Source organism: Sphaeramia orbicularis, chromosome 4, assembly GCF_902148855.1.
Source record: "Sphaeramia orbicularis chromosome 4, fSphaOr1.1, whole genome shotgun sequence".
Lineage (NCBI taxonomy): Eukaryota > Metazoa > Chordata > Actinopteri > Kurtiformes > Apogonidae > Sphaeramia > Sphaeramia orbicularis.
The window spans coordinates 5404015-5426514 of NC_043960.1; the positions used below are offsets into that span (position 1 = coordinate 5404015).

The window sequence follows — 22500 nt, forward strand, 5'->3', positions numbered from 1 at the left end:
ATGGAGTGGTTTGACCATGTTCATATCAAGTTTTCTAGTTTTCTAAGTGCAGTAACTGAACACGGTTATCATGATAACTAGAATTTAAACGCTAATATTAACAATCGGAAATTTTACCACGGTTTATCATTGTAGAGGGAATGCACATATGTCACTTCCCCCTGGGCCACGCCCCTCCAAGTCAGACTGAGTGGCAAAAACAAACCGGCTCAACATGGCGGAGTATAGCAGTAACTACAGCGAGACGGGAAAAATGTGGAATACAACATGAAATTAAAGACAATTGGACTGGACATGGATCCATACAAGCTACCAAACAACAAGTGGTCTACGAACATTGATATGTGGCCGGAAATCACCTATCCTGACATCTATATGAACTGATTTCAACACTGGGAAAATCCCCAATGCAAAGGCTGAAAGCATCCAAAAGACACAGAGTTGTTGACATCCTCGTCAAGACAAAAACATTTCAGTTCTGAAACATAGAACTAAATGACAGACGCTAACATTAAGAGCTTTACTAAGAAGGAACGTTAGCCAAACGATACGTAATTTAAGGTATGATTTTACACAAGAACACAGCATAAATTAACGTTACCTGACATGAAATGGCAACCACAAATCCAGGTTTCGTTGCCTGGATTCCAGTTATTTCTACGAATTGCAGTGATCCATCTGCTTCTTCTGTCTTTGGCTTTAGGTCGCCGTTAAAACGATAGCTCCGAGTGCTTTTTAAACCTATTTGTGCGATTAATGGCACAACAGCTCTGCCCCATTTTTTAGATTGTTCTAAAGTTTTCGCAGTATTCAAGCCAAAGCCACTACTCATCTCCCTCTTTCTGCCACTCAGCGGACATAACCGCGGTGACTTCCACTAGCGGTGACATCACATGCATACCCTCTATACCGGTAATCATTAGGTCCCTAATCTGAACACAATACAGCCAACAAGTTTATGGCAACAGAACTTAAGACCAACCATATCAAACTGAATACCTTTTAAAGACTTTTAAGGTATTAAATGCAGATTTGTAAATTCAAGACTCTTAAGACTTTTTAAGACCCTGTGGGAACCCTGGGAAAGAGAGACAGTGCATGAGGACAGAAAATTGTTTTGCAACGCCTGCCCGAGTGGACGGTAATGTAACACCAGAACAGACAGTCCCCAGTTTATTAGAAGACAAATAACCTCACCTGCCCTCGAAGGCCTCCAGAGTGCCACCACTTTCACTGGTTGTACTGGACATTTAGCAGGTCTCTGTGAGTGTAACATGATTGTTTTTTTCACCCTCATCCTGCAAAGACCTGGTCCTACTCTGCTCTGATTGGCCGATCCACTGATAGTCTTTGCATCAGATTCAGAAAAAACACTAGTAATTAAATAAAAAAATAGGACCAATGTTGTCCCTGTATGTCAGCGTCATGTTCTATCAATAATCAATAACAAGTTCAATTTGCAAGGTTGTCCGGTTGGAGTCCTATGGTCTGGATGCAGGAGATCAATCTAACAATAGAAGCAGGTGGTACTTCCACTGGAGGAGAACTCAGCTAATTCAATCAATGCCCATATATGACTTTATCAGTGATCAATAGGAACTATATTGATATCTGTAACTATTTACATGTTATAAACCCTCAAAATATGGACCATTATAAGTAAAAGCAAATTTTTAATATTTAAAAAATTCCTGGAAAATGCAAAAATCGAAATTTCTTAAAACTGTGAACAAACTTTGTAGACATTGTCCCAAGGAAGATACATAAAAATCTGAAATGAATCCAACCAGTAGTTTCATCTGAGAAGATGTTTGAAGAAATTGCTAATAAAGACAATGACGACAAAGACGACTGACACGGCGCCTTCACAGTAGCTGTAACAAAAACGCCAATGCAAGGATATGCTTTAATGTCAAATACTTGAGTATTTGACTTAATCTGAGTTAAATTTATTACAATTTGGATTTTACATACCTAGTATTTGGAACCAATATTCATTTTTAAAGTCTTTGAAAAGGTTCGTTAAGCATTTTTGTGTTATTTATGCAATGAATTATATAATTTTTCAAATCAAATTTTTGTGTGTATTTTGGCCTTTTGTGTTGATATAGTAGGTTAAAGTGAAAAAATAATAGGCAGATGAGATAGATGAAGTTGTGCTGAGAAAAAAAAAAAAAACCAACATGGGTGTAATAAACATTTCTTTATATAGTATAGCAAAGGCAAAATCAAAAGTACTTGAAAACGGCCAAAATACGCTCAGACCTCTAAGGCAGTGGTTCCCAACCTTTTTTGGCTTGTGACCCCATTTAACATCATAAATTTCTGGTGACCCCAGATTTTTTTGCTAAAATTAATTTTTCTTTGATCATGTAATAGTTGGCTATACTATGTTGCAAATAAACGTTAATTTTGGAGGACATTTAGTCAATATAATGTATATTATTATGAACAGAGGCAGTAAATCCAGGTGTAGATTACTGCACAAAGGGAGAATTGGATTTTCCTTGGTCAGGATATGTACAGTCAGTCCAGCTGTGATTTCCAAGGCTGACAATTAATACTGAACAAACAAGAACTCAAACTATGAATTATGAAAGAGCTGCAGCATCTGAAACGACCACAATGAACATTTGACAGATAAACAGAACCACAGTGCTGCAGTTTCACACTCACAGTTTGTCTTTTGGATTGTGATTGTCTCTCTCAACTCAACATATATTTTTTATTATTAAGTTTTTATTTTTATCAATTACTACAAATTTCAGGTGACCCCAAGGTTGAAAAACACTGCTCTAAGGGTTAACATCCTTTTTAATATGTGTCTAGTGCAAATTTTTCATTTCACAAATTCATCCCAGGGGCCGGACTGGACCCTTTGGGGGCCGGTTTTGGCCCACGGGCCGTATGTTTGACACCTCTGGTCTGGAGTCTGTGTGTACGTTCAATAACAAGCAGCAGGACAAGAATCCGACAGTCTTCCTTGAACATGTTTACAGATGATACGGTTATTTAACTCCCATCCAGATCTGTTTAAAATGACTAAGCTGGCAGTGGTTGTTTCATCTTCCTCAGATATTTTGGCAGAATCCTCACTCTTTTGATAGACACATTGATGCTAACTGCAGTTAACTCTCAGCACACTGGGTCAAAAGATTCTCTTCCTTTCCATGTTTAAAAAATGAGTGTGGACGTCCGCCGCTCCACCGCTGATCTGTTCTGCTAATTTGGGGTTTGATGTGGAGGTAATGGAGAAGTCTTGTGGAGCTGTCTGCGTGTAATCTACAAGCTGACACGCTTGATGGAGTGTGGCATTCACACGTCCCCAACTCAGCTGGGAGAAGTGCATGCTGACAGATGGATGGGGGAGGTCCTGGTGGGTGAAATCTAAATTTGTTAGCCAGAGTACATAATAGGCTCAGAGAAGTGGATTATTACAATCTATATGAATAGTTTCTCATTACTAAACGGTACAAAATTCATCTTAATGTGCACTACACAGGAGGAGGCACAGTCTATAAATCATAATGTACTTGTACTAAAAAGGTACCAATAGAACATTTTAGGCACAATAATAATAAAAAAGAGCTGCAAAAATGTGACTTCACTTTCAAGTTAAAGCAACACTATGGAGTTTTTCAGCTTTTAACCTAGATTTTCAAGGTCATTTAGGGAGTACAGCAACAACTCACAGTAGGTTCAATTACACTTTGGTCCAAGGTTCTAATAGTTTGGATTTTTCATTATAGTTAATTTATTAGTTTTGACTTTTTTTTTTTCTCTAATTCAGTTAGTTTAAATTCGTTTTTAGAGCAGGTTTGATAGTTTTTAGTAGTTTTCATTTTTTTCTAAATGCTAGTTTCAGTTTAGTTTTAGTTTTTTTCATATCTTTTCTCTTCTTCTCCGTCGTATTCAATAAATCCCAGACAGGACTCTGCTGCTTTCTCCCAACTTCAGTCTCCATGTTTCCAGATAGAGTGGGGACCAGAAGACGACTGGAAATGTCAAGTGACAGACCATGATGGTGTGGTATGTGCCGCTAGCTAAAATTGCTTGAGCGAAATAAATCGATTTCATATCAATCCGACATTGACGAAGACAAAAACGAAGGGAATTTTATCCATAATTGTTATACATTTTAGTTAGTTTTGTAAGTGCACAATACAGTTTCAGTTAGTTATGTTTGGGGTTTTTTTTTTCTTTTTTATTATAGTTTTTATTTATTTCAGTTAACGAAAATATTTTTTCAATTCTAGTTTTCGTCATTTCGTTAGTTTTTGTTAACGATAATAACCTTGATTGTAACCCACAGGTGTCCAAACATGCGGCCCGGGGGCCAAAACCCGGGCCGCCAAAGGTTCCAATCTGTCCCGTGGGATGAATTTGCAAAGTGCAAGTTATGTTTATGTTTATGCATTTGGCAGACGCTTTTTTCCAAAGCGACTAGGTTAGGGCATCAAACTCAAAAATAATATCATAATAACCTATAAATAATGACAACAATTTTTCCTCTTTGATTTAGTGCAAAAAACATAAAATTATGAAAATGTTTACATTAACACACTATCCTTTAACAATAACATGTGAATAACTTAAACTAAATGAAGAAATTAAGAAAATTAAGTGCAATTTTAACAATTTTCTGCCTGTTACTAAGTGCTTTGTGCATATGTATAAATGATTAGTTGAGGCATAATATTGATAAAATTGTACTTTTATTTCTTAACAAATTCTGTTTTTTTCCAACTTATTCACATCCTTTTTGTGTGGATAGTTTGTAAATGTAAATACTGGCATAACTGAATGTTATTTTTTGTACTAAAACAATTTGGAGTTGTCATTATTTATTGGTTATCATGCTATTATTTCACAGGTCCGGCCTGGTTCAGATTAAATTGGGTTGAATGTGGCCCCCAGAAGAAAATGAGTTTGACACCCCTGTTGTAACCCTCCTGGGGCCCACATGGACATGCTGGCTGGGTATGTATGTAATTATTCACTTTGGTGTGTGTGGTTGTAGAAAACTAATTTTGCTACTGGAACTCTACAGGCACAGTGTTTTTCGTGTGTTCCTGAAATCTGATCAGGATGGTGGTCCACCGGGATATGAACTAGTACCCTGAATAATGTGTGAATGGAAACACTCACCCATCTCTGTGTTACGCAACATTAGCCGGGTTGATGAGGCACGTTAACATGTTATCATGTTTACTTTTTGCTCCAGGTCTGTTTAAATTCTGTTTCATGGAAGTGCTGTAGATATTATCTTTAAGCGTCTACAGGTTGACGGTCCCAGGTTGTGAATCTCCGCACCAGCTGGGAGAGCAGTGTGCCCTTAAATGAAGCATTAACCCCCGACTGCTGCTGCTGTGTGCCTTCTGAATGACCGGCAGTCTGTGGATGTGTGGGTTATCTGGAGGTGTGACTGAGTGGAAACATGAGAAAAATGAAGCACGGTGAGCTGAAAGAGAGTTCAGCTGACCTTCCCCATAGAATAAAGGTGAGAGAATAAAAGACTCCAGGCTTATTACCGAGTAGGATATGAAGATGAATATAAACTTTGTCCTGGATCCTCTGTGCCTGTATCCCACTCATGCCTCAAGATCCAACCAACCTTATCAGTAGCAAATCTACATGGATTTGCATACAAATGAAGGCTGGCTCGCCACTGACCTAGTTGGGTCCAGACTAGATGCTAACCCTTCCTGACAGGTCCTCCCAGAGCTCTCACCGGCTGTACTCTATTTCTGCAACCTCAGATAAATACAAAGAAGCAAAAGTTCCACTTCATCAATCTGAAGCGCCTTCAGTTTGATTAACAGTCATATCGTTAGCCTTGAAGAAGAACTGCACAAGTCATACACTATATGGACAAAAGTATGTGGACATGTTGAATTCAGGTGTTTCTTTTCTAGCGGGGGTCTGGGATACAAAACAATAATCAAAAATGTCATAATGTAGTTTTATATTGGGATATATATCATATTGATGATGATGAAATTCTTTATTCAGTCATCACATAATAATACAACCACTGTCAACACTACAAATATTACCAACAGGTTAACAACTGAACAGGCCCAGGCAGAAGCAGAATGCTTCTATTAATGCCTGTCCTACAGAACATATTCAGTTACCCAGCATTCAATATAGGAAAAAGAAAAAAAACAACAATGCATACAACTAAAAAGCAAACAAGCAAAAACATAAAAAAGTGAAACTAAACCAGAAAAGTAGAAAACTTAACCAACCAAATTAATGGTAATTTAATGTAGAGTCAAAAATAAATTATTTACCTATTACTTATTAGATCCTAACAATTGTATCCTTCAAAAATCACCTTACGTACCATTTTTGTAAATATCAAAAATGAGCTACACATTCGTAAATCCATGCTGGCCTCATTCCATAGTTTAACTCCAACAACAGATATACATCTGCTTTTAGTCTCCTTTCAAGCTTTTTGTACAACAAATTTACAAACATCTCACAAATCATATTGATTATTAATATTGATGTTCTTATCTCAAATCATCAACAGGAAATCTTACAGTTGTAGACATGATGTGTCCCAATACTTTTGTCCATATAGTTCATAAACATCAATATTTCCTTAACCCTGTAAGTCTGAACCATTAAATCACTGACAGAAAATTCCAGTTCTTTGAAACCGGAGCCTTTATTGGTCCTTCTGAACAACCAAAAAATAGTTGTTTTCAAATATCAATTTCCATGTATGAGTTTCAATTTTGTATCATATTTGATCCATCGAGTCTCAATGCTCAAATATTATTATTTTTGAACAAACAAAAACATAATATAACACAAACATGTCTAACAAATTAATAATTCCTTTTCAAACTTGTCAAAGTTCTTCCTCCTTCCTCATTAATGACAGTCTTGTAGTGTCACTGGGAAGGCCTTTTGTGAATGAATTCCTCCCCCTGGTGGATTATCTGTGTATTGCATGTATCTAATTGTATACATCAGGTTTTTCAAGAAAAAAAATTACACTGATCGTGTAGAGGGCTTCAAAACTCAGGTATCAAATATGATACGTTTGGCGTTATAGGGTTAAAGTTTAATTGGAGATTTTTCTTCCTCAGTGAGATGTGAAGAAAGTAAATGGTTAGTTGTGGTAGAAAATTATTATTTACAGTCAGAGCATGAAACATATTTTAGAAGTTTAGAGGTAGAACATTTAAAATCATAGTCATGGATTAAAAAAAAAAAAAAAAAAAATCAATGTCGAGAGAAATTAAGTCAAAACTATCTCTGAGGCATTTTAGAAGCAAAGACAACAATGTAAACCAAACTAATCAATGTAATAATATTTATTCCAATATTAAACTATATTAAATGGCATTAGTCATTATAGTTTTGTATCCCAGACCCCCGTTAGAAAAGAAACACCTGAATTCAATGTGTCCATATACTTTTGTCCATATAGTTGATAACTTGTACGACGATATGTGAATGTGTATACCATCTGTCCACCTCGTTCACCTAATTCGGATTCTTGTTTACAGATCTCTCTTTTGTACGTATTACTGAAGGTAAACTTTTATGACTGAATGGCCCAAACTTTGCCTTTTACCTCATTTACAGTTCAGTTCATTTCATAGATAAGTACTGAAGGCTTCGTTTGTGTGGTTCGGTACAAAGTAGACCCCAGTTTGGAGAAGCAGACAGAATCTAAACAGTGTCGGACTGTGGAAAGGGCTTTGGAAGGACAGTCTTCTGCTGCTTCTCCTCTGATTGTCTCAGTTCATCTTGCCTCAACTCTGCCAAGTTTTTTTTTTTTTTTTGAAGTTGACCCTACGTGAGAGCAGGGACCAGTGGACGCCACCAGATCAGAATTCTAGTATCACCTTCATCAAGGTTCCAAGTAAGCCAAAGTACAGTGCAAGGTTATTATCGTTAACGAAAACTAACGAAATGACGAAACTAGAATTGAAAAACATTTTCGTTAACTGAAATAAATAAAAACTATAATTAAAAGAAAAAAAACTATAACTAACTGAAACTGTACTGTGTGCTTACAAAACTAACTAAAACGTATAAAAATTATGGATAAAATTCCCCTTTGTTTTGTCTTTGTCAATGTCGGATTGATACAAAAGCGATTTATTTCGCTCACGCAATTTTAGCTAGCGGCACCATACGACACTTGACGGTCCGTCACTTGTCGTCACTTGTGGTTTCCAGTCGTCTTCTGGTCCCCACTCTACCTGGAACATGGAGACTGAAGTTGGGAGAAAGCAGCAGAGTCCTGTCTGGGATTTATTTGAATACGACGGAGAAGAAGAAAAAAAGATATAAAAAAACTAAAACTAAACTACACAATTCAGTTTCAGTTAGCTCATTGTTTTTTTCTTTTCTTTTAATTATAGTTTTTATTTATTTCGGTTTAATGAAAATGTTTTTACAATTCTGGTTCTGTCTGGGATTTAAGTGAATTCGCCGGAGAAGAAAAGATATTAAAAAAATAAAACTAATACTAAAACTAAATTAAAACTAAGTATTTAGAAAAAAAAAATTAAAACTAATAAAACTAGCAAACCTGCTCTAAAAACAAATTAAAACTAACTGAATTAGAGAAAAAAAGTCAAAACTAAATAAAACTAAACTATAATGAAAAATCCAAAACTCTTAGAACTTTGGTACAGTGGAAGTACGAATTTAATTCATTCTATGACTGTGGCTCGTTTTGTTATAGACTGTATACATTAGCTGATTATGATATAGATCATAGATTATGATCATGTAAAAATTGGGGGTGGGACAATATAAGTTCGGCTTGTTCCGTCTCCTTTTTGGACATAAAGTGTTGTTAAATAGCTACAATGAATTACTTATACATTGTGTGACTTGTTTTTCTTTTTTGGTTGATTTATTTCCATATACTGGAGTGTCCTGTTTAAATTGGTCATTTCTTTTGCCTTCTTATATTCAAAATAAAATCTATCTATCTATCTATCTATCTATCTATCTATCTATCTATCTATCTATCTATGGCATGAGACATGTGAGACATTAAATGTGCAAAACTACAGATACTACAGCTCAGAATTCAAACACGACTTATTAATCAAGACCCACAGGTAAATGAAAGGAAGTATACCACAAAAGACCAACTCATGCGTCATTACAATGTGTGAAGAGTCACATTTAATCAGTCTGAATTGTCACAGAGAACTCTGAATGCAGTTCAGTTTGTAAAGGGTTGGTTATAAATCCATTCAAGTGGTTCATAATAAGCTGGTCTCTGTTCTCTGAGTGGTGTTACCGCTGGTTCTTCATGGCTGCTGCTGCTGCTGCTGTTCTGTCTTACATGGCACTGAAACTGTTTCTATGTAGTATTTATATTCCAAACTGTCACCAGCAGGGGACGTCTGGTACCAGAACACACTTAGGACCAAATCCACCAATGAACCAACCCTGTGTATTCACAGACTGAGTCAGTGACTGAATAAAGGATAAAGCTCATTGTCTCCACACATCTGTATTATGGTATCATCAAGTTTTCTTCTTCAAACTAAAACTCATAGACACTTATTTTCACTCAAAATAACACTGTGTCTTATAATCTTCACATGCTGCATCAGCTGATAGTTTACATTACAGCTAGCTACAGTTATCTTAGCTCTGTTTTTAAACTGAAAACATCCACAGTAAAACCACCAATCACCTCTGTTTTCTGTTGGGTTTGTGTTGTCAGTAGCTGAACTAAAGATTTGTTTGAATCCAACAAACGTGGTCCGAACTGTCACAGTTTAGTCTGAACTGTGGTTCAACTAACTGCAATTTAGCAAAGATAAGAACATCCCATAATAACCTCATAAGCCTCTTTCTTTTTTGGTTGATTTATTTCCATATATTAGAGTGTCCTGTTTAAATTGGTCATTTCTTTTGCCTTCTTATGTTCAAAATAAAGTCTATCTATCCATCTGTCTGTCTGTCTGTCTAGTATATATTGTACAGATTGTTGGTCTGTCTTAATAGAGAGTTTTAATATAATATGTATGTGTATATGTATACATAAACACACACACACACATACACACACACTACAAACAAAAAGTTAAGGATATTTTTAATTTTTGGGCTGTTTTTTTCAGTTGGGATTCTTGCCACAGCACTTTTTACTTTTTTGTGTGTGAACTGAATTGAAGCACATTTTTTTTATGACCAGACATAGTTTTATTTACAAATGGCAAAACTGACCAAAAAAAAAAGACCCCCCCCCCCCCCCCAAAAAAAAGAAATATCCTTAACTTTTTGTTTGCGGTGTACATATATATATATATATATATATATATATATATATATATATATATATATTATATACATATATATATATATATATATATATATATATATATATATATATATATATGTATGTATATACACACATATGTATACATATTTATATATATATATATGGTTATATATATATGTATATATGGTTATATATATATATATATATATATATATATATATATATACACACACACACTCACACACATACATATATATATATATATATACATATATATATATATATATGTATGTGTGTGTATATATGTATATATATACACACAGTTGCAGAAAAAAATTACTAGCCCACCCTTGTTTTCTTCAGTTTATTGTTCAGTTTAATGCCTAGTTCAACTAAAGGTACATTTGTTTGGACAAATATAATGACAACAAAAATAGCTCATAGTAGTTTAATTTCAGAGCTGATATCCATCCATTTAACATGTTTTCTTGATAATAACCAAAATCACTTCAGTTCTTCCATCAGTATCTATGGCATTGTACTGACAAAAACAGTGCTTTTAGACATTCCATGTTTTCTTTTCTGTCTGTTTTAATCTATCTATCTATCTATCTATCTATCTATCTATCTATCTATCTATCTATGTTAGGATGTCTGTGCTTCAGGAGTCCGTCTCAGTCCAGTTCATGGCTGCAGGTACAGAACAGACACTGACACAGATTAAGACTGGCTTTAATACATTACAGTTCTGCTGACCTTGGCTTTTGTGTGAATCAAATGTACCGTGTGTCTTCACAGATAATTACCTCAGGATGTGAGTCCGGCGGGACCCTCTCCATACAGCACTGATTTCTTCCCTGTTCATTTTTAGAGAACAAAGGCAAAGCTGCATGATTTTAAGCATGAGATTTGGGGCTGATCTTCAAAAAGGACAGGGGGTCTTACTGGGACAGAAGAGTGAGCTCTGTTTATTAAGTCAAGTTTTTTTTTGTTTGCAGCTCCTGATACTTTAGTCTGAGCTCCATCTACAAGGGTCAATAGGACTATAAGGTGCCTTTCAGACTTCAAAATGTACAAAGAAAAACCAAACCCTGACATTTACCTCTTAACCTTATGTTCAATGTGTTCAGTTGACAGTAGGCTGTATATGTTGATCAAGCTCACACATTTTTAATAAATTTTTTTTACAAGCAGATAAAGTACAAGCAGGCCACAAAATATGAAACAAATATGTTCACCCTGTTACCAACAAACACATGTAGAAGCCAGTAATGTAATAACAACCGAAAATGTAATAACGGCTGATAACGTAATAAATTTGCCATTTTTAAAATGTAACAGGCCAAAAATGTAATATCTGACCAATAATGTAATAAAAGTCCTGAACCAATAACATAATAGCTTTTGGCCAATAACGTTACAACTTATTACGTTATTGGCTCAGTTATTACATTTGCAAAGAATTTTTTTTACCAGGCCAATAACGTAATAACCAGGCAATAAGTTATAACGTTACTGGCCAAAAGTTATTACGTTATCGGTTCAGGACTTTTATTATGTTGTTGGCTAGATATTATGTTATTGGCTTATTACATTTTAAAAATGGCAAATTTATTACGTTATCGGCTGTTATTTCGTTATTGGCTGTTATTACATCATTGGCTTCTACAACATGTAAAAAATAAGTGACAGGGTGGACAGTTCTGGCTGAAGATAGCATTTAATGACCACATGTTGGACCTTGAGTTGGCAAAGTAGGTCATCTCTGAAGAGGACTGAGTAATGTTCAACAAATATATTTAGAATTTATGAAAAAAATTATATTAACTATATTTTGTGATAACAGGGTGGACATGCTGCGTGACCACATCTAAGTGCAAACACAAAATGAGGAAAATGTTGAAATGTAAATTTTAATTCTGAATGCTCTCATAGACTGTTTCCATGTCCACTGAAAACACTCAAAATGATAATGATGTCATCAGTGATGTCATCAACCAGATTATTAAAGGGGCGGTTCCCCCAAAGTAACCGGGTGGACAGCAATTTCAAGGACAAGTGTAGAATGTTAAAAATTATTATGAAAATAAAATATAAACTATCAAAATGATTTGTTTTATCAAAGAACTTGAGTATAATGACAACATCTAAAAAGTTTTTTTTTTTTTTTTTCATTTAAACACTTATCAAACTCATTAAATTTAGAAGGACAGTGTGAGGGACATACACAGGTACATTCCCTCAAAGACAATTGCATAAAATAATAAAATCACTATTCAACAGGTTTAAAATTGTACTTATATATGTGTAATGTAATGAGTTTGCCCATTCATAATAAAACGCCAGCATTTCATTATTTTGCAATGTGTTCATGGTGACAGTTTTGATTTTAACCCATAAAGACCCAGTGCTACGTTTATGGCAGTTTCTTACAATTTAACTTTTTTTGAAGTCATTTATTACAATTTATTATGATATTATCCTTTGTATTTTGCATTTTTGTCAGTGAAAACCAAGTATCTTCCTATATCTAATTTACTGATTATATAGATGCTCATAAAAACTCAGATTAAAGTTGAGGATCATTACATCAAAAACAGTGAAAACTGAAGAAAAAGTGGCATTTTTCAGCAAATCTCTCATTAACTGAACATAAACCCAGTGTGTCCATTCACTGTCATTGATCCAACTCCATGGGTTTTACTGGTGAATCAATGTTGTCGAAGATGACGGTGTTTCCATGGTAAAGACGAAGACTCTCAACGTCCAAATGGGTCAGATCTGATGACCATGAAAAGATGATAAACTGTATTTTACACCAATTATTTACATGTATTGATAGGATTAATGGATCAGCAAGTATTAAACATTTTAGATCCACAGATGATGATTTTGACCACATGTGGATGTTTGGATCTTTATGGGTTAAAGACAGTGTTAATTTTAGCCCTATCGGCTGAAAAAATTATATTAATATTCATCTACTATAAAAATATTATTAATGGATGTTTTTCTCAACTTTTGCTCAAAGTTTAGACCCTAATGTTAATAAAACTACATCAAAAGTGTATTTTAGTGCGAACTTTAATGTTCAAAAATGATTTTTAATCTTTGTGGGGTGAAATATACGCTATTAAAAATCTCCAACATGAACAATTAATTTATGCATATCATCATCAATCCAGCCAAAAAAAAAAAAAAACAGGCGAGGATAACAAATTCTAATTTCTCTTTTAGTTTGTTACAGTTTACTCAGGCATAGTAATAGATACAATATTTTAGACAACGGGAATAGATTCTGTGAGGTCTCTAAATGTCCACAGACACCAAGAACATCCATATGAACCTTATTATTGTGGAGTAATTCTTCATTTACTTTGGGTATGTCTTTTTAGGCGTTTTTCCCCTGAAAATATGGCCAGGTTAAACAGGTTAAAGCTCTGGAATCAAGGCTAAATATTTCAACTGATTTTATATGTTTTTTTTGTGTGTGCAAATGCTTTTATTATTGTAAACTGTAATGATGTGACTGTATCGCTGCCGTCTTGGCCAGGCTTCCCTTGAAAAAGATAATCCCTCATCTCAATAGGACCAAACGTGGTTAAAGAAAGGCTAAATAAATAAATAAATAAATAAAAAGTCACAACCGGTCTTATTCATCCAAAAACACAGAAAACTGCAGCTCGAGGGGTGTCATTTTTTGCCTAAAAATGTAACATTCAGAGCTCATTTTGGTTGGTGATTTAAGTTAAAACTGCCACCTACATAACAACCACCATGTTCTTCCAGTTTTCTAATTGGATGGAAACCAGAGGGTCCACTGAGTAGTGTGCATGCCCAGTATGTCAGGTGTAGGACGGGTTTATGTCGACGCCTCAGCGAAGACGAACGTCGCCAATCACACCGTAGACTGAACAAGCAACTTGAAATACCAAACACAGTGAGACTTGCCAGACTACCAAGAGCTACAGTAATAAACCTAATGGCTGACTTCACAGGGTTGGGCACACGTCTCCAAAGGCTTAGCATACATTTTAGAATTAGCTTCTCATCTCGAAAAACACTTCATACTCAGCAGGAAAGTCCTCGAAATGTTTCAACACAGCATGAAAGCGTGTGTATCAAGATTTGCCTTCTGTTCAAACCTGCCATAAAGAATGTTACACGCTGTATTATTCAGTGCTTTTTATCATGTTAAAAGGCAGTTTGACTGACAGACGGACAGACAGATAGGACTGACCAACGAGGACGGAAAATATAAAACAGGACAAATGTTTAATTTCTTTTGATAGCTCTAATTATGAGTTTCAAAGCGTTTTATTGTCATGTGCAGGGGTGTAAGAAAATATCGGTTCTGCGATACATGGCGATATTTCACTTCGTGATCCTGTATCGATATTTTTAGGTATTTATTCAAATGCAGACATGGCGCAGATTCACTTTTGTTTTTTGTTCATCGTGCTCTTTTATTTTTATATTCACATGAGTATTTTGCTCTGTTGTTTGTATACTAGCATCCTACAAGCACATTTTACTGTCTGAAAGAGACAAATGTTAGTTTTTTTTATTGGGAATGCACAAAAGTAATGTTCTGATGTTGGATGATTCAGGGACTGAAAACTATACATTCTTTTCGCAATAGAATACGAACATTTAAGCAGGATCTTAAACTGTAATGTCTGTAAAACATGATTTATTTATTTATTGATGTGATTTTTGTACTGGTAAAGCTGCCTGTTAAAACTTTATTTATCCAAACGCTGTACGACAAGTTTTTCCACGAAATAATCTTTTAAAAAAAGAAACATTCATTCATTCATTTTCTGAACCCGCTTTATCCTCACTAGGGTCACGGGGGTCGCTTGGAGCCTATCCCAGCTACATAGGGGCGAAGGTGGGGTACACCCTGGACAAGTCGCCAGTTCATCGCAGGGCTGAACATATAGAGACAAACAGTCACTCTCACATTCACACCTATGGGCAATTTAGATTAACCAAAAAAAAACCAAAACAAAACCAAAAAAATCGCCTTATTAACATTATCGTGATATATCATGATATATCGCATTGTGATCCTGGTGTTGGGATTTGTATCGTATCGCCAAATTCTCGCAAATACACAGCCCTAGTCATGTGTACAGCAAAGAAACAGGTTTCTCTGCACAATGAAAATCTTACTTTGCCGTCCACACTGAATACCACAAGAATTTAAGAGGAGTATAAGAGTATAAGTAGAAAAATGGAAATAGAATAATTTCACATATAAGGACCCAGTGTGACTTTTGTGGCAGTTCTCAACTGATTTTTTCTATTTAACCTTTGCTATGTGACTTGTCACCATCTATTATTATATTTACCTCCACCAAGGAGGTTATGTTTTTGCCAGGGTTTGTTTGTTTGTTTGTTGGTTTGTTGGTTTGTTTGTTTGTCTGTTTGTTTGTTTGTTTGTTTGTTTGTTTGTTTGTTTGTTTGTTTGTTTGTCTGTTTGTCTGTCTGTCTGTCCGTTAGTGTGCAACATAACTCAAAAAGTTATGGACAGATTTGGATGAAATTTTCAGGGTTTGTTGGAAATGGGATAAGGAAGAAATGATTAAATTTTGGTAGTGATCGGGGGTGGGGGGGCCCACGGGGGGGGCCACTGATCAGCCTTGGCGGAGGTCTGCGCTCTCCGAGTGCTTCTAGTATCCTCTGAATTTGGCACTTTTTCCAGAGAAAATCCTCCATGTCCTATGTTTAATTGACTGATTATGAAAATGTACATAAAAGCTCAAAGTCCAAGGTTATTGTATGAAAATAGAAAAAAACTGAAGAAAAGATGACTTTTTCAATAAAATATAGCATTAACTGAACATAAACCCAGTGTGTCCATCCACTGTCATTGATCCAACTCCATGGGTTTTACTGGTGAATCAATGTTGTGGAAGATGATAAAATAATAATAATAATAATAATAATAATAATAATAATAATAATAATAACAACAACATAATAATATATTAATATCACTGTATTTAAGTTTCATTCATTAGCTATAACTGTTTTTTTAAATGATTTTTCTATATTTAATTTCCTAGATTTAATTTAGATGTACATGAAAACTCTAAGTAAATTCAAAGGTTATTATATCAAAACATAGAAAACTGAAGAAAAGGTGACTTTTTAAATAAAATATAGCATTAACTGAACATAAACCCAGTGTGTCCATCCACTGTCATTGATCCAACTCCATAGGTTTTACTGGTGAATCAGTGTTGTGGAAGATGTTTCCAAGGTAACTACGGAGCCTCTCAACATCCAAATGGATCAAATCTAATAACTATGAAAAGACGGCAAACTATATTTTATACCAATTATTTACATGTATTGACAGGATTAGTGAATCAACAGTTTAGATCAGTAGATGCTTTTGGTCGACAGTGGACGTTTGGGTCTTTATGGGTTAACTAGATGATTAAAACAAGCAAAACAAAGTGGCATTTAAAAAAAAAGTCATATAAAGAAAATATCTATCTATCTATCTATCTATCATGTATATATATTTTTTAATTTTATTTACTGTAAAGGGTAATAGTGACTGCATGCACTGTCTCAAAGTACAACTGAAATATGTCAAAAAAAAAAACAAAAACAAAATGCCAAGTATTTGACAATGTTTGGCATTTTACTGTATTTTTTCAGTTATTGCCTTTATCTCTCTATCTACAATAGCGAAAAAAAAAAATATTAGACCACCCATATTTTCTTCAATTTCTTGTTCATTTTAATGCCTGGTCCAACTAAAGGTATATTTGTTCAGACAAATATAATGATAACAACAAAAATAGCTCATAGTAGTTTAATTTAAAATCTGATGTCTATCCATTCTCCATGTTTTCTTGATAATAACCAAAATCACTTCAGTTCTTACATCAACATATGACACTGTACTGACAAAAACAGTCCTGTTAGACATTCCATGTTTTCTTTTCTGTCTGTTTTAGTCACATGATACACAGAGAAGTTAGGACTGGATTACATAACTGTTGTTTTTGATGACTTTGGATGGTCTAATAAATTTTTCCACAATTCTATCTATCTATCTATCTATCTATCTATCTATCTATCTATCTATCTATCTATCTATCTATCTATCTATCTATCTATCTATCTATCTATCTATCTATCTATCTATCTATCTATCTATCTATCTATCCATCCATCCATCCATCCATCCATCCATCCATCCATCCATCCATCCATCCATCCATCCATCCATCCATCCATCCATCCATCCATCCATCCATCCATCCATCCATCCATCCATGGCATGAGATAAGTAAGATATTAAATGTGCAAAACTACAGATACTACAGCTCAGAATTCAAACACGACTTATTAATCAAGACCCACAGGTAAATGAAAGGAAGTATACCACAAAAGACCAACTCATGCGTCATTACAATGTGTGAAGAGTCACATTTAATCAGTCTGAATTGTTACAAAGAACTCTGAATGCAGTTCAGTTTGTAAAGGGTTGGTTATAAATCCATTCAAGTGGTTCATAATAAGCTGGTCTCTGTTCTCTGAGTGGTGTTACCGCTGGTTCTTCATGACTGCTGCTGCTGCTGCTGTTCTGTCTTACATGGCACTGAAACTGTTTCCATGTAGTATTTATATTCCAAACTGTCACCAGCAGGGGACGTCTGGTACCAGAACACACTTAGGACCAAAACCACCAGCGAATCAACCAACTGAATAAAGGATAAAGCTCATTGTTTCCACACATTATTACGGTATCATCAAGTTTTCTTCTTCAAACTACAACTCATAGATGGTTATTGAGTCAAAATAACACTGTCTTATAATCTTCATGTGCTGCATCAGCTGATAGTTTACATTACAGCTCTGTTAGCTTAGCTCTGTTTTCAGACTGAAAACATCCACAGTAAAACCACTAATTACCTCTGTTTTCTGTTCGGTTTGTGTTGTCAGTAGCTGAACGAAAGATAATAATAAAATAATAACGATGGACTAGATTTCTATAGCGCGCTTTTAGGCAAGATCTGTTTGGAATCCAACAAACAAGATCAGAACTGTCACAGTTTAGTCTGAACCGTGGATCAACAAACGGCAACTTAGCAAAGATAAGAACATCCCATAATAACTTCATAAGCCTCAGAATCAAACTCACCCACGTAGATGAAACACTGACATTTCAGCTTCAAACTCTGTTCTTTTCATTTAGATTTGTGTCCAGTGGAGAAAACAACAGCTTCTATTTTTATCACTTCTTTTCTTTGACTCTAAAAGTTGTTTCTTAATGGTTCTCATCCAATCTGGTCACTTTCTGATGTTTTGGTCAAAGGCCCCATGGTGTTAGTTTTCGTTACCATCACTGCGAAAATCTAAATCTTACTTAGTGTATTTTTCTCATTTCTAGTCCAAATATTTCGTCACACTTAAAATAAGACAGAATCACCTAAAGAGGAACTGTTCAGTGAGATATAAGAACTAATTTTTAGACAACAGATCTGGAAAATCTTATTTCAAGAAATCTTACCAAGATAATTTTTACTTGTTGCACTGGAAGATTTTTTTGCTTGATTCAAGATTTTTTTTTGCTTAATTCAAGCAAAGCAATTTCTTGAAATAAGATTTTACATTTACATTTATACATTTGGCAGACGCTTTTTTCCAAAGCTGCTTACAGGGGTAAAACCAAAAATGAAAAAAAATACAAGAACAGATTGAAGACATAAAACAGGTGTACAATTAAAACAGCGTCATACAGAAAGTTTTTCCAGATCTATTGTCTAAAATAAGTTCTTACATCTCACTGAAATGTTCCTCTTTAGGTGATTCTGTCTTATTTTAACTGTGATGAGATATTTGGACAAGAAATGAGAAAAATACACTTGGTAAGATTTAGATTTTTTCCAGTGATTAGAGACCGGCAGAGTGACTCACTACTCCCTCTAGTGGTCACATAAACCCCATAAATACATTCAGTTCTTATCTGTACACTCCAATACACTGAAGTTCTGCCAAAGATGCCAGAGTTGTTTTTTTTATTTTTATTTTTTTTTTACTTTTTTAACATTTCCCAGTACAAATACTACATAGAGCACCTTTAAATCTATGGCTTTTCCTAAAACTGCCACTGACAATACTGATTTAATAACTTCCTTTATATTGTTGTATATTGCGACTGATGCATTTTATATTAAGAGCTCAAGAAAACTTAATTTCCCTGAGGGCAGAAATAAAATGTATGTATCCATCCGTTATAAAGGGCAGGTAACATTGTGCTGTTTATGGGCTACAGAGCTAACGGGCTCAGCTAGAACTTACCGAATCTTGCTGATATTTTCCAGTGAAGATTACATTTGCTGCGGCTGTGTGCGGCTTATAAATGGTCTGTCAGTCATGTTTCACTGGGAGATATTACTTTTCACCTGCAGAGTGGTGGTATAACTGAGCCCCACACCTGCTAAACGACTGTGTTTGCAGTAACATATGCTGGTATCAACGGACGGGATGGTGTGTTTATGAGCCACAGAGAGCCACAGAGTCTGGGTTTATTCATGCAACTGAACCATGAGTGTTTGTTATGCGCTTTCATGGCCATTTGCATTTAATGTGCAGTCCTGAGCAAAAGTCTGATGTCACAAGTCGGTTTATTGTTTCAGCAAAAGTATTAGAATATAATGTATGTTTGTACTTTTCAGTGTCTGTGACGAGATACAGCTGAAATATACAGTACATCAGTATTAAACCCAAAAAAAAAAAAAAACAGACTGAAGTGTCCAGTATTTAGTGTGACCTTCTTTTGTACTTGACATGTCTTGAACAGATATTATGGGATTTACTAAACTAGTCTTATGTTTTACACCAGGTTTCATTCAACAACTGTCAGATGTTTAGTCACTTGAACAAATGTTTTTATATTTTTTATCTTCTCTTTATTTTATTTTTTGTATTTGATGTTTATTGTCTTGTGCTGTCATGCATTTGAATTTACCTCGAGGGAATCAATAAAGGTTATGTTATGTTATGTTATGTTATGTTATGTTGTGTTGTGTTACGTTACGTTATGTTACGCTGCGCTGCATTGCGTTGCGTTGCGTTACATTACGCTAGGTTATGTTACGTTATGCTAGGTTATGTTACGTTACGTTATGCTAGGTCATGCTAGGTTATGTTATGTTATGCTATGTTAGGCTATGCTATGTTATGCTATGTTACATTATGCTGTTATGTTATGCTATGCTATGTTATCTTACATTATGCTACTATGTTATGCTATGCTATGCTGTTATACTATGGTATGCTATGTTATGCTATGTTATGCTATATTACATTATGCTACGTTATGCTGTTATGTTATGCTATTATGTTATGCTATGCTACGTTATTTTACGTTATGCTACTATGCTATGCTGTTATACTATGTTATGCTCTGTTATGATTTGTTATGCTATGCTATGTTATCTTACGTTATGCTACTATGCTATGCTATACTGTTATGCTCCGTTATGATTTGTTATGCTATGCTATGTTATGCTACATTATGTTCCCTTATCTTATGTTTCCTATAGTTTGGGCTATTTTTTGTCATGGGAAGATCACACCAAATACTGACTGTTTCCTGTGTAATTCATGTGTTTTATGTTTTTTTATGAGTTTTTAATTCTGTACACATTTCCCTCTTTTTTTTTTGTTGAATTTCAATGAATAGATTGAGACCATGCAGAAGCAACATCATTAAGGAGCCTAAGTGTTTTGCACAGTACTGTATTTAAGTGGAACTATTTAAAACAAATGAAAAAGTAAACTTACTAATACCCCTGTCCGGTTGCACACTTTGACCCTCCTACTCACTGGTACCCTGCCTACCCAGGGGTTAATTATGAGTCTTAACTAGTTTTTGCAAACTATGTTTGTTTTTTTATATTATAATCATGTCATATTTAATCAAACATTAGACACATTTCATACATATTCTATTTTTGATTCTTAAATTTCAATCTTTAAAAAAAAAAAAAAAAACTTATCAAAAATGTGTAAAAAAAAGAAAAAAAAATCCAAAATTGTAAATTGCACTGTTTTTTGTCTTATGTTTTGCATAACTGATGCCTGGATTGGGGTTAGTCTGTGGTTTTTCTTTGATTGTTTCATTTTCTAAGGAAAGGCTTCTTCAGTTTCCCAGTTTAGGATCAATAAAGTCTATCTATCTATCTATCTATCTATCTATCTATCTATCTATCTATCTATCTATCTATCTATCTATCTATCTATCTATCTATCTATCTATCTATTAACCCCACTTGGCTTCTAACCTCTCCATTCATGCTATTACAATGTGCTCACTTTTGTTTGTACTTGTTACCATCATAGTTTTTATTACTGATAATACTTATATGTATGTATGCATATTCTTTTATCACATAAATAGTGTCTATTGTATTTATTCCTGCTGAGCCACTGCATCTGTGATCTAAATGACAAACAAGTGGTTCCAGACACAACAAACCCCACCCCATCACACATATTGTAGCTTATTTTGGCATTGATCCATCTGATGTCATCATGTCTATGCATGTGCTGATGTCAGCACAGATATAGACAGCATAGACAAATTTCAACCATTATAAGTAAATGGGGAAGAAAAAATTGTAAAAATTCACAAAAAATTGGAAGTTTGACGTACTTTTCCCAAAATCTAATCACATCTTTTCTGGGTCACTGGCAATCTATAAACTCAAATTGGTATGAATTCAACCAATAGTTTTGCTCCTAAAATATAAACAAAGAAATAAACCAAACAAAAAACAACACCCCTTGCCTTCCTTTAAGGAAGCGGGGCAACAAAGTCTGTCTATATCTACTGTACAAATAAACTAAATAAACTACACATCCATCACACAGTTCCAGCCCATATCAGCTTCCTCTCACCTTGCAGATCTTGTAGAGCGAGTCCTGTCCATCCCCGTCCGAGTCCTTGAAGTAGTCATGAGCGGGAAACGTGCGGTGGATGTCCCGGGTGATCACACCGTCCTGGGCCGACTCCTGTCACACACATGAAATGCACACGTCAGACGCAAACAAAGCTAAACTCATATACACGACACACTGGGGTTTGCCTTGATGTATGCACATTTTCAACTGGACTTTTTCACTGGTTGCTCCTAAATATCAAATGAGACTGATTTAAAGCAACTGCAAGAAAGACAGTTCAG

General features: G+C 34.9%; 1 protein-coding gene across 1 annotated transcript in view; it reads right to left on the reverse strand.

Moving 5' to 3' along the window:
• The window catches only part of LOC115417649 (rab GTPase-activating protein 1-like), a 281857-nt gene that overhangs the window by 28542 nt on the left and 230815 nt on the right, over nucleotides 1-22500 (reverse strand). Inside the window, exon 14 of the mRNA XM_030131657.1 lies at nucleotides 22217-22330. Coding sequence (XP_029987517.1) covers nucleotides 22309-22330 — 22 coding nt within the window. The 3' untranslated portion in view covers nucleotides 22217-22308. The remainder of the gene's footprint in view (nucleotides 1-22216; nucleotides 22331-22500) is intronic.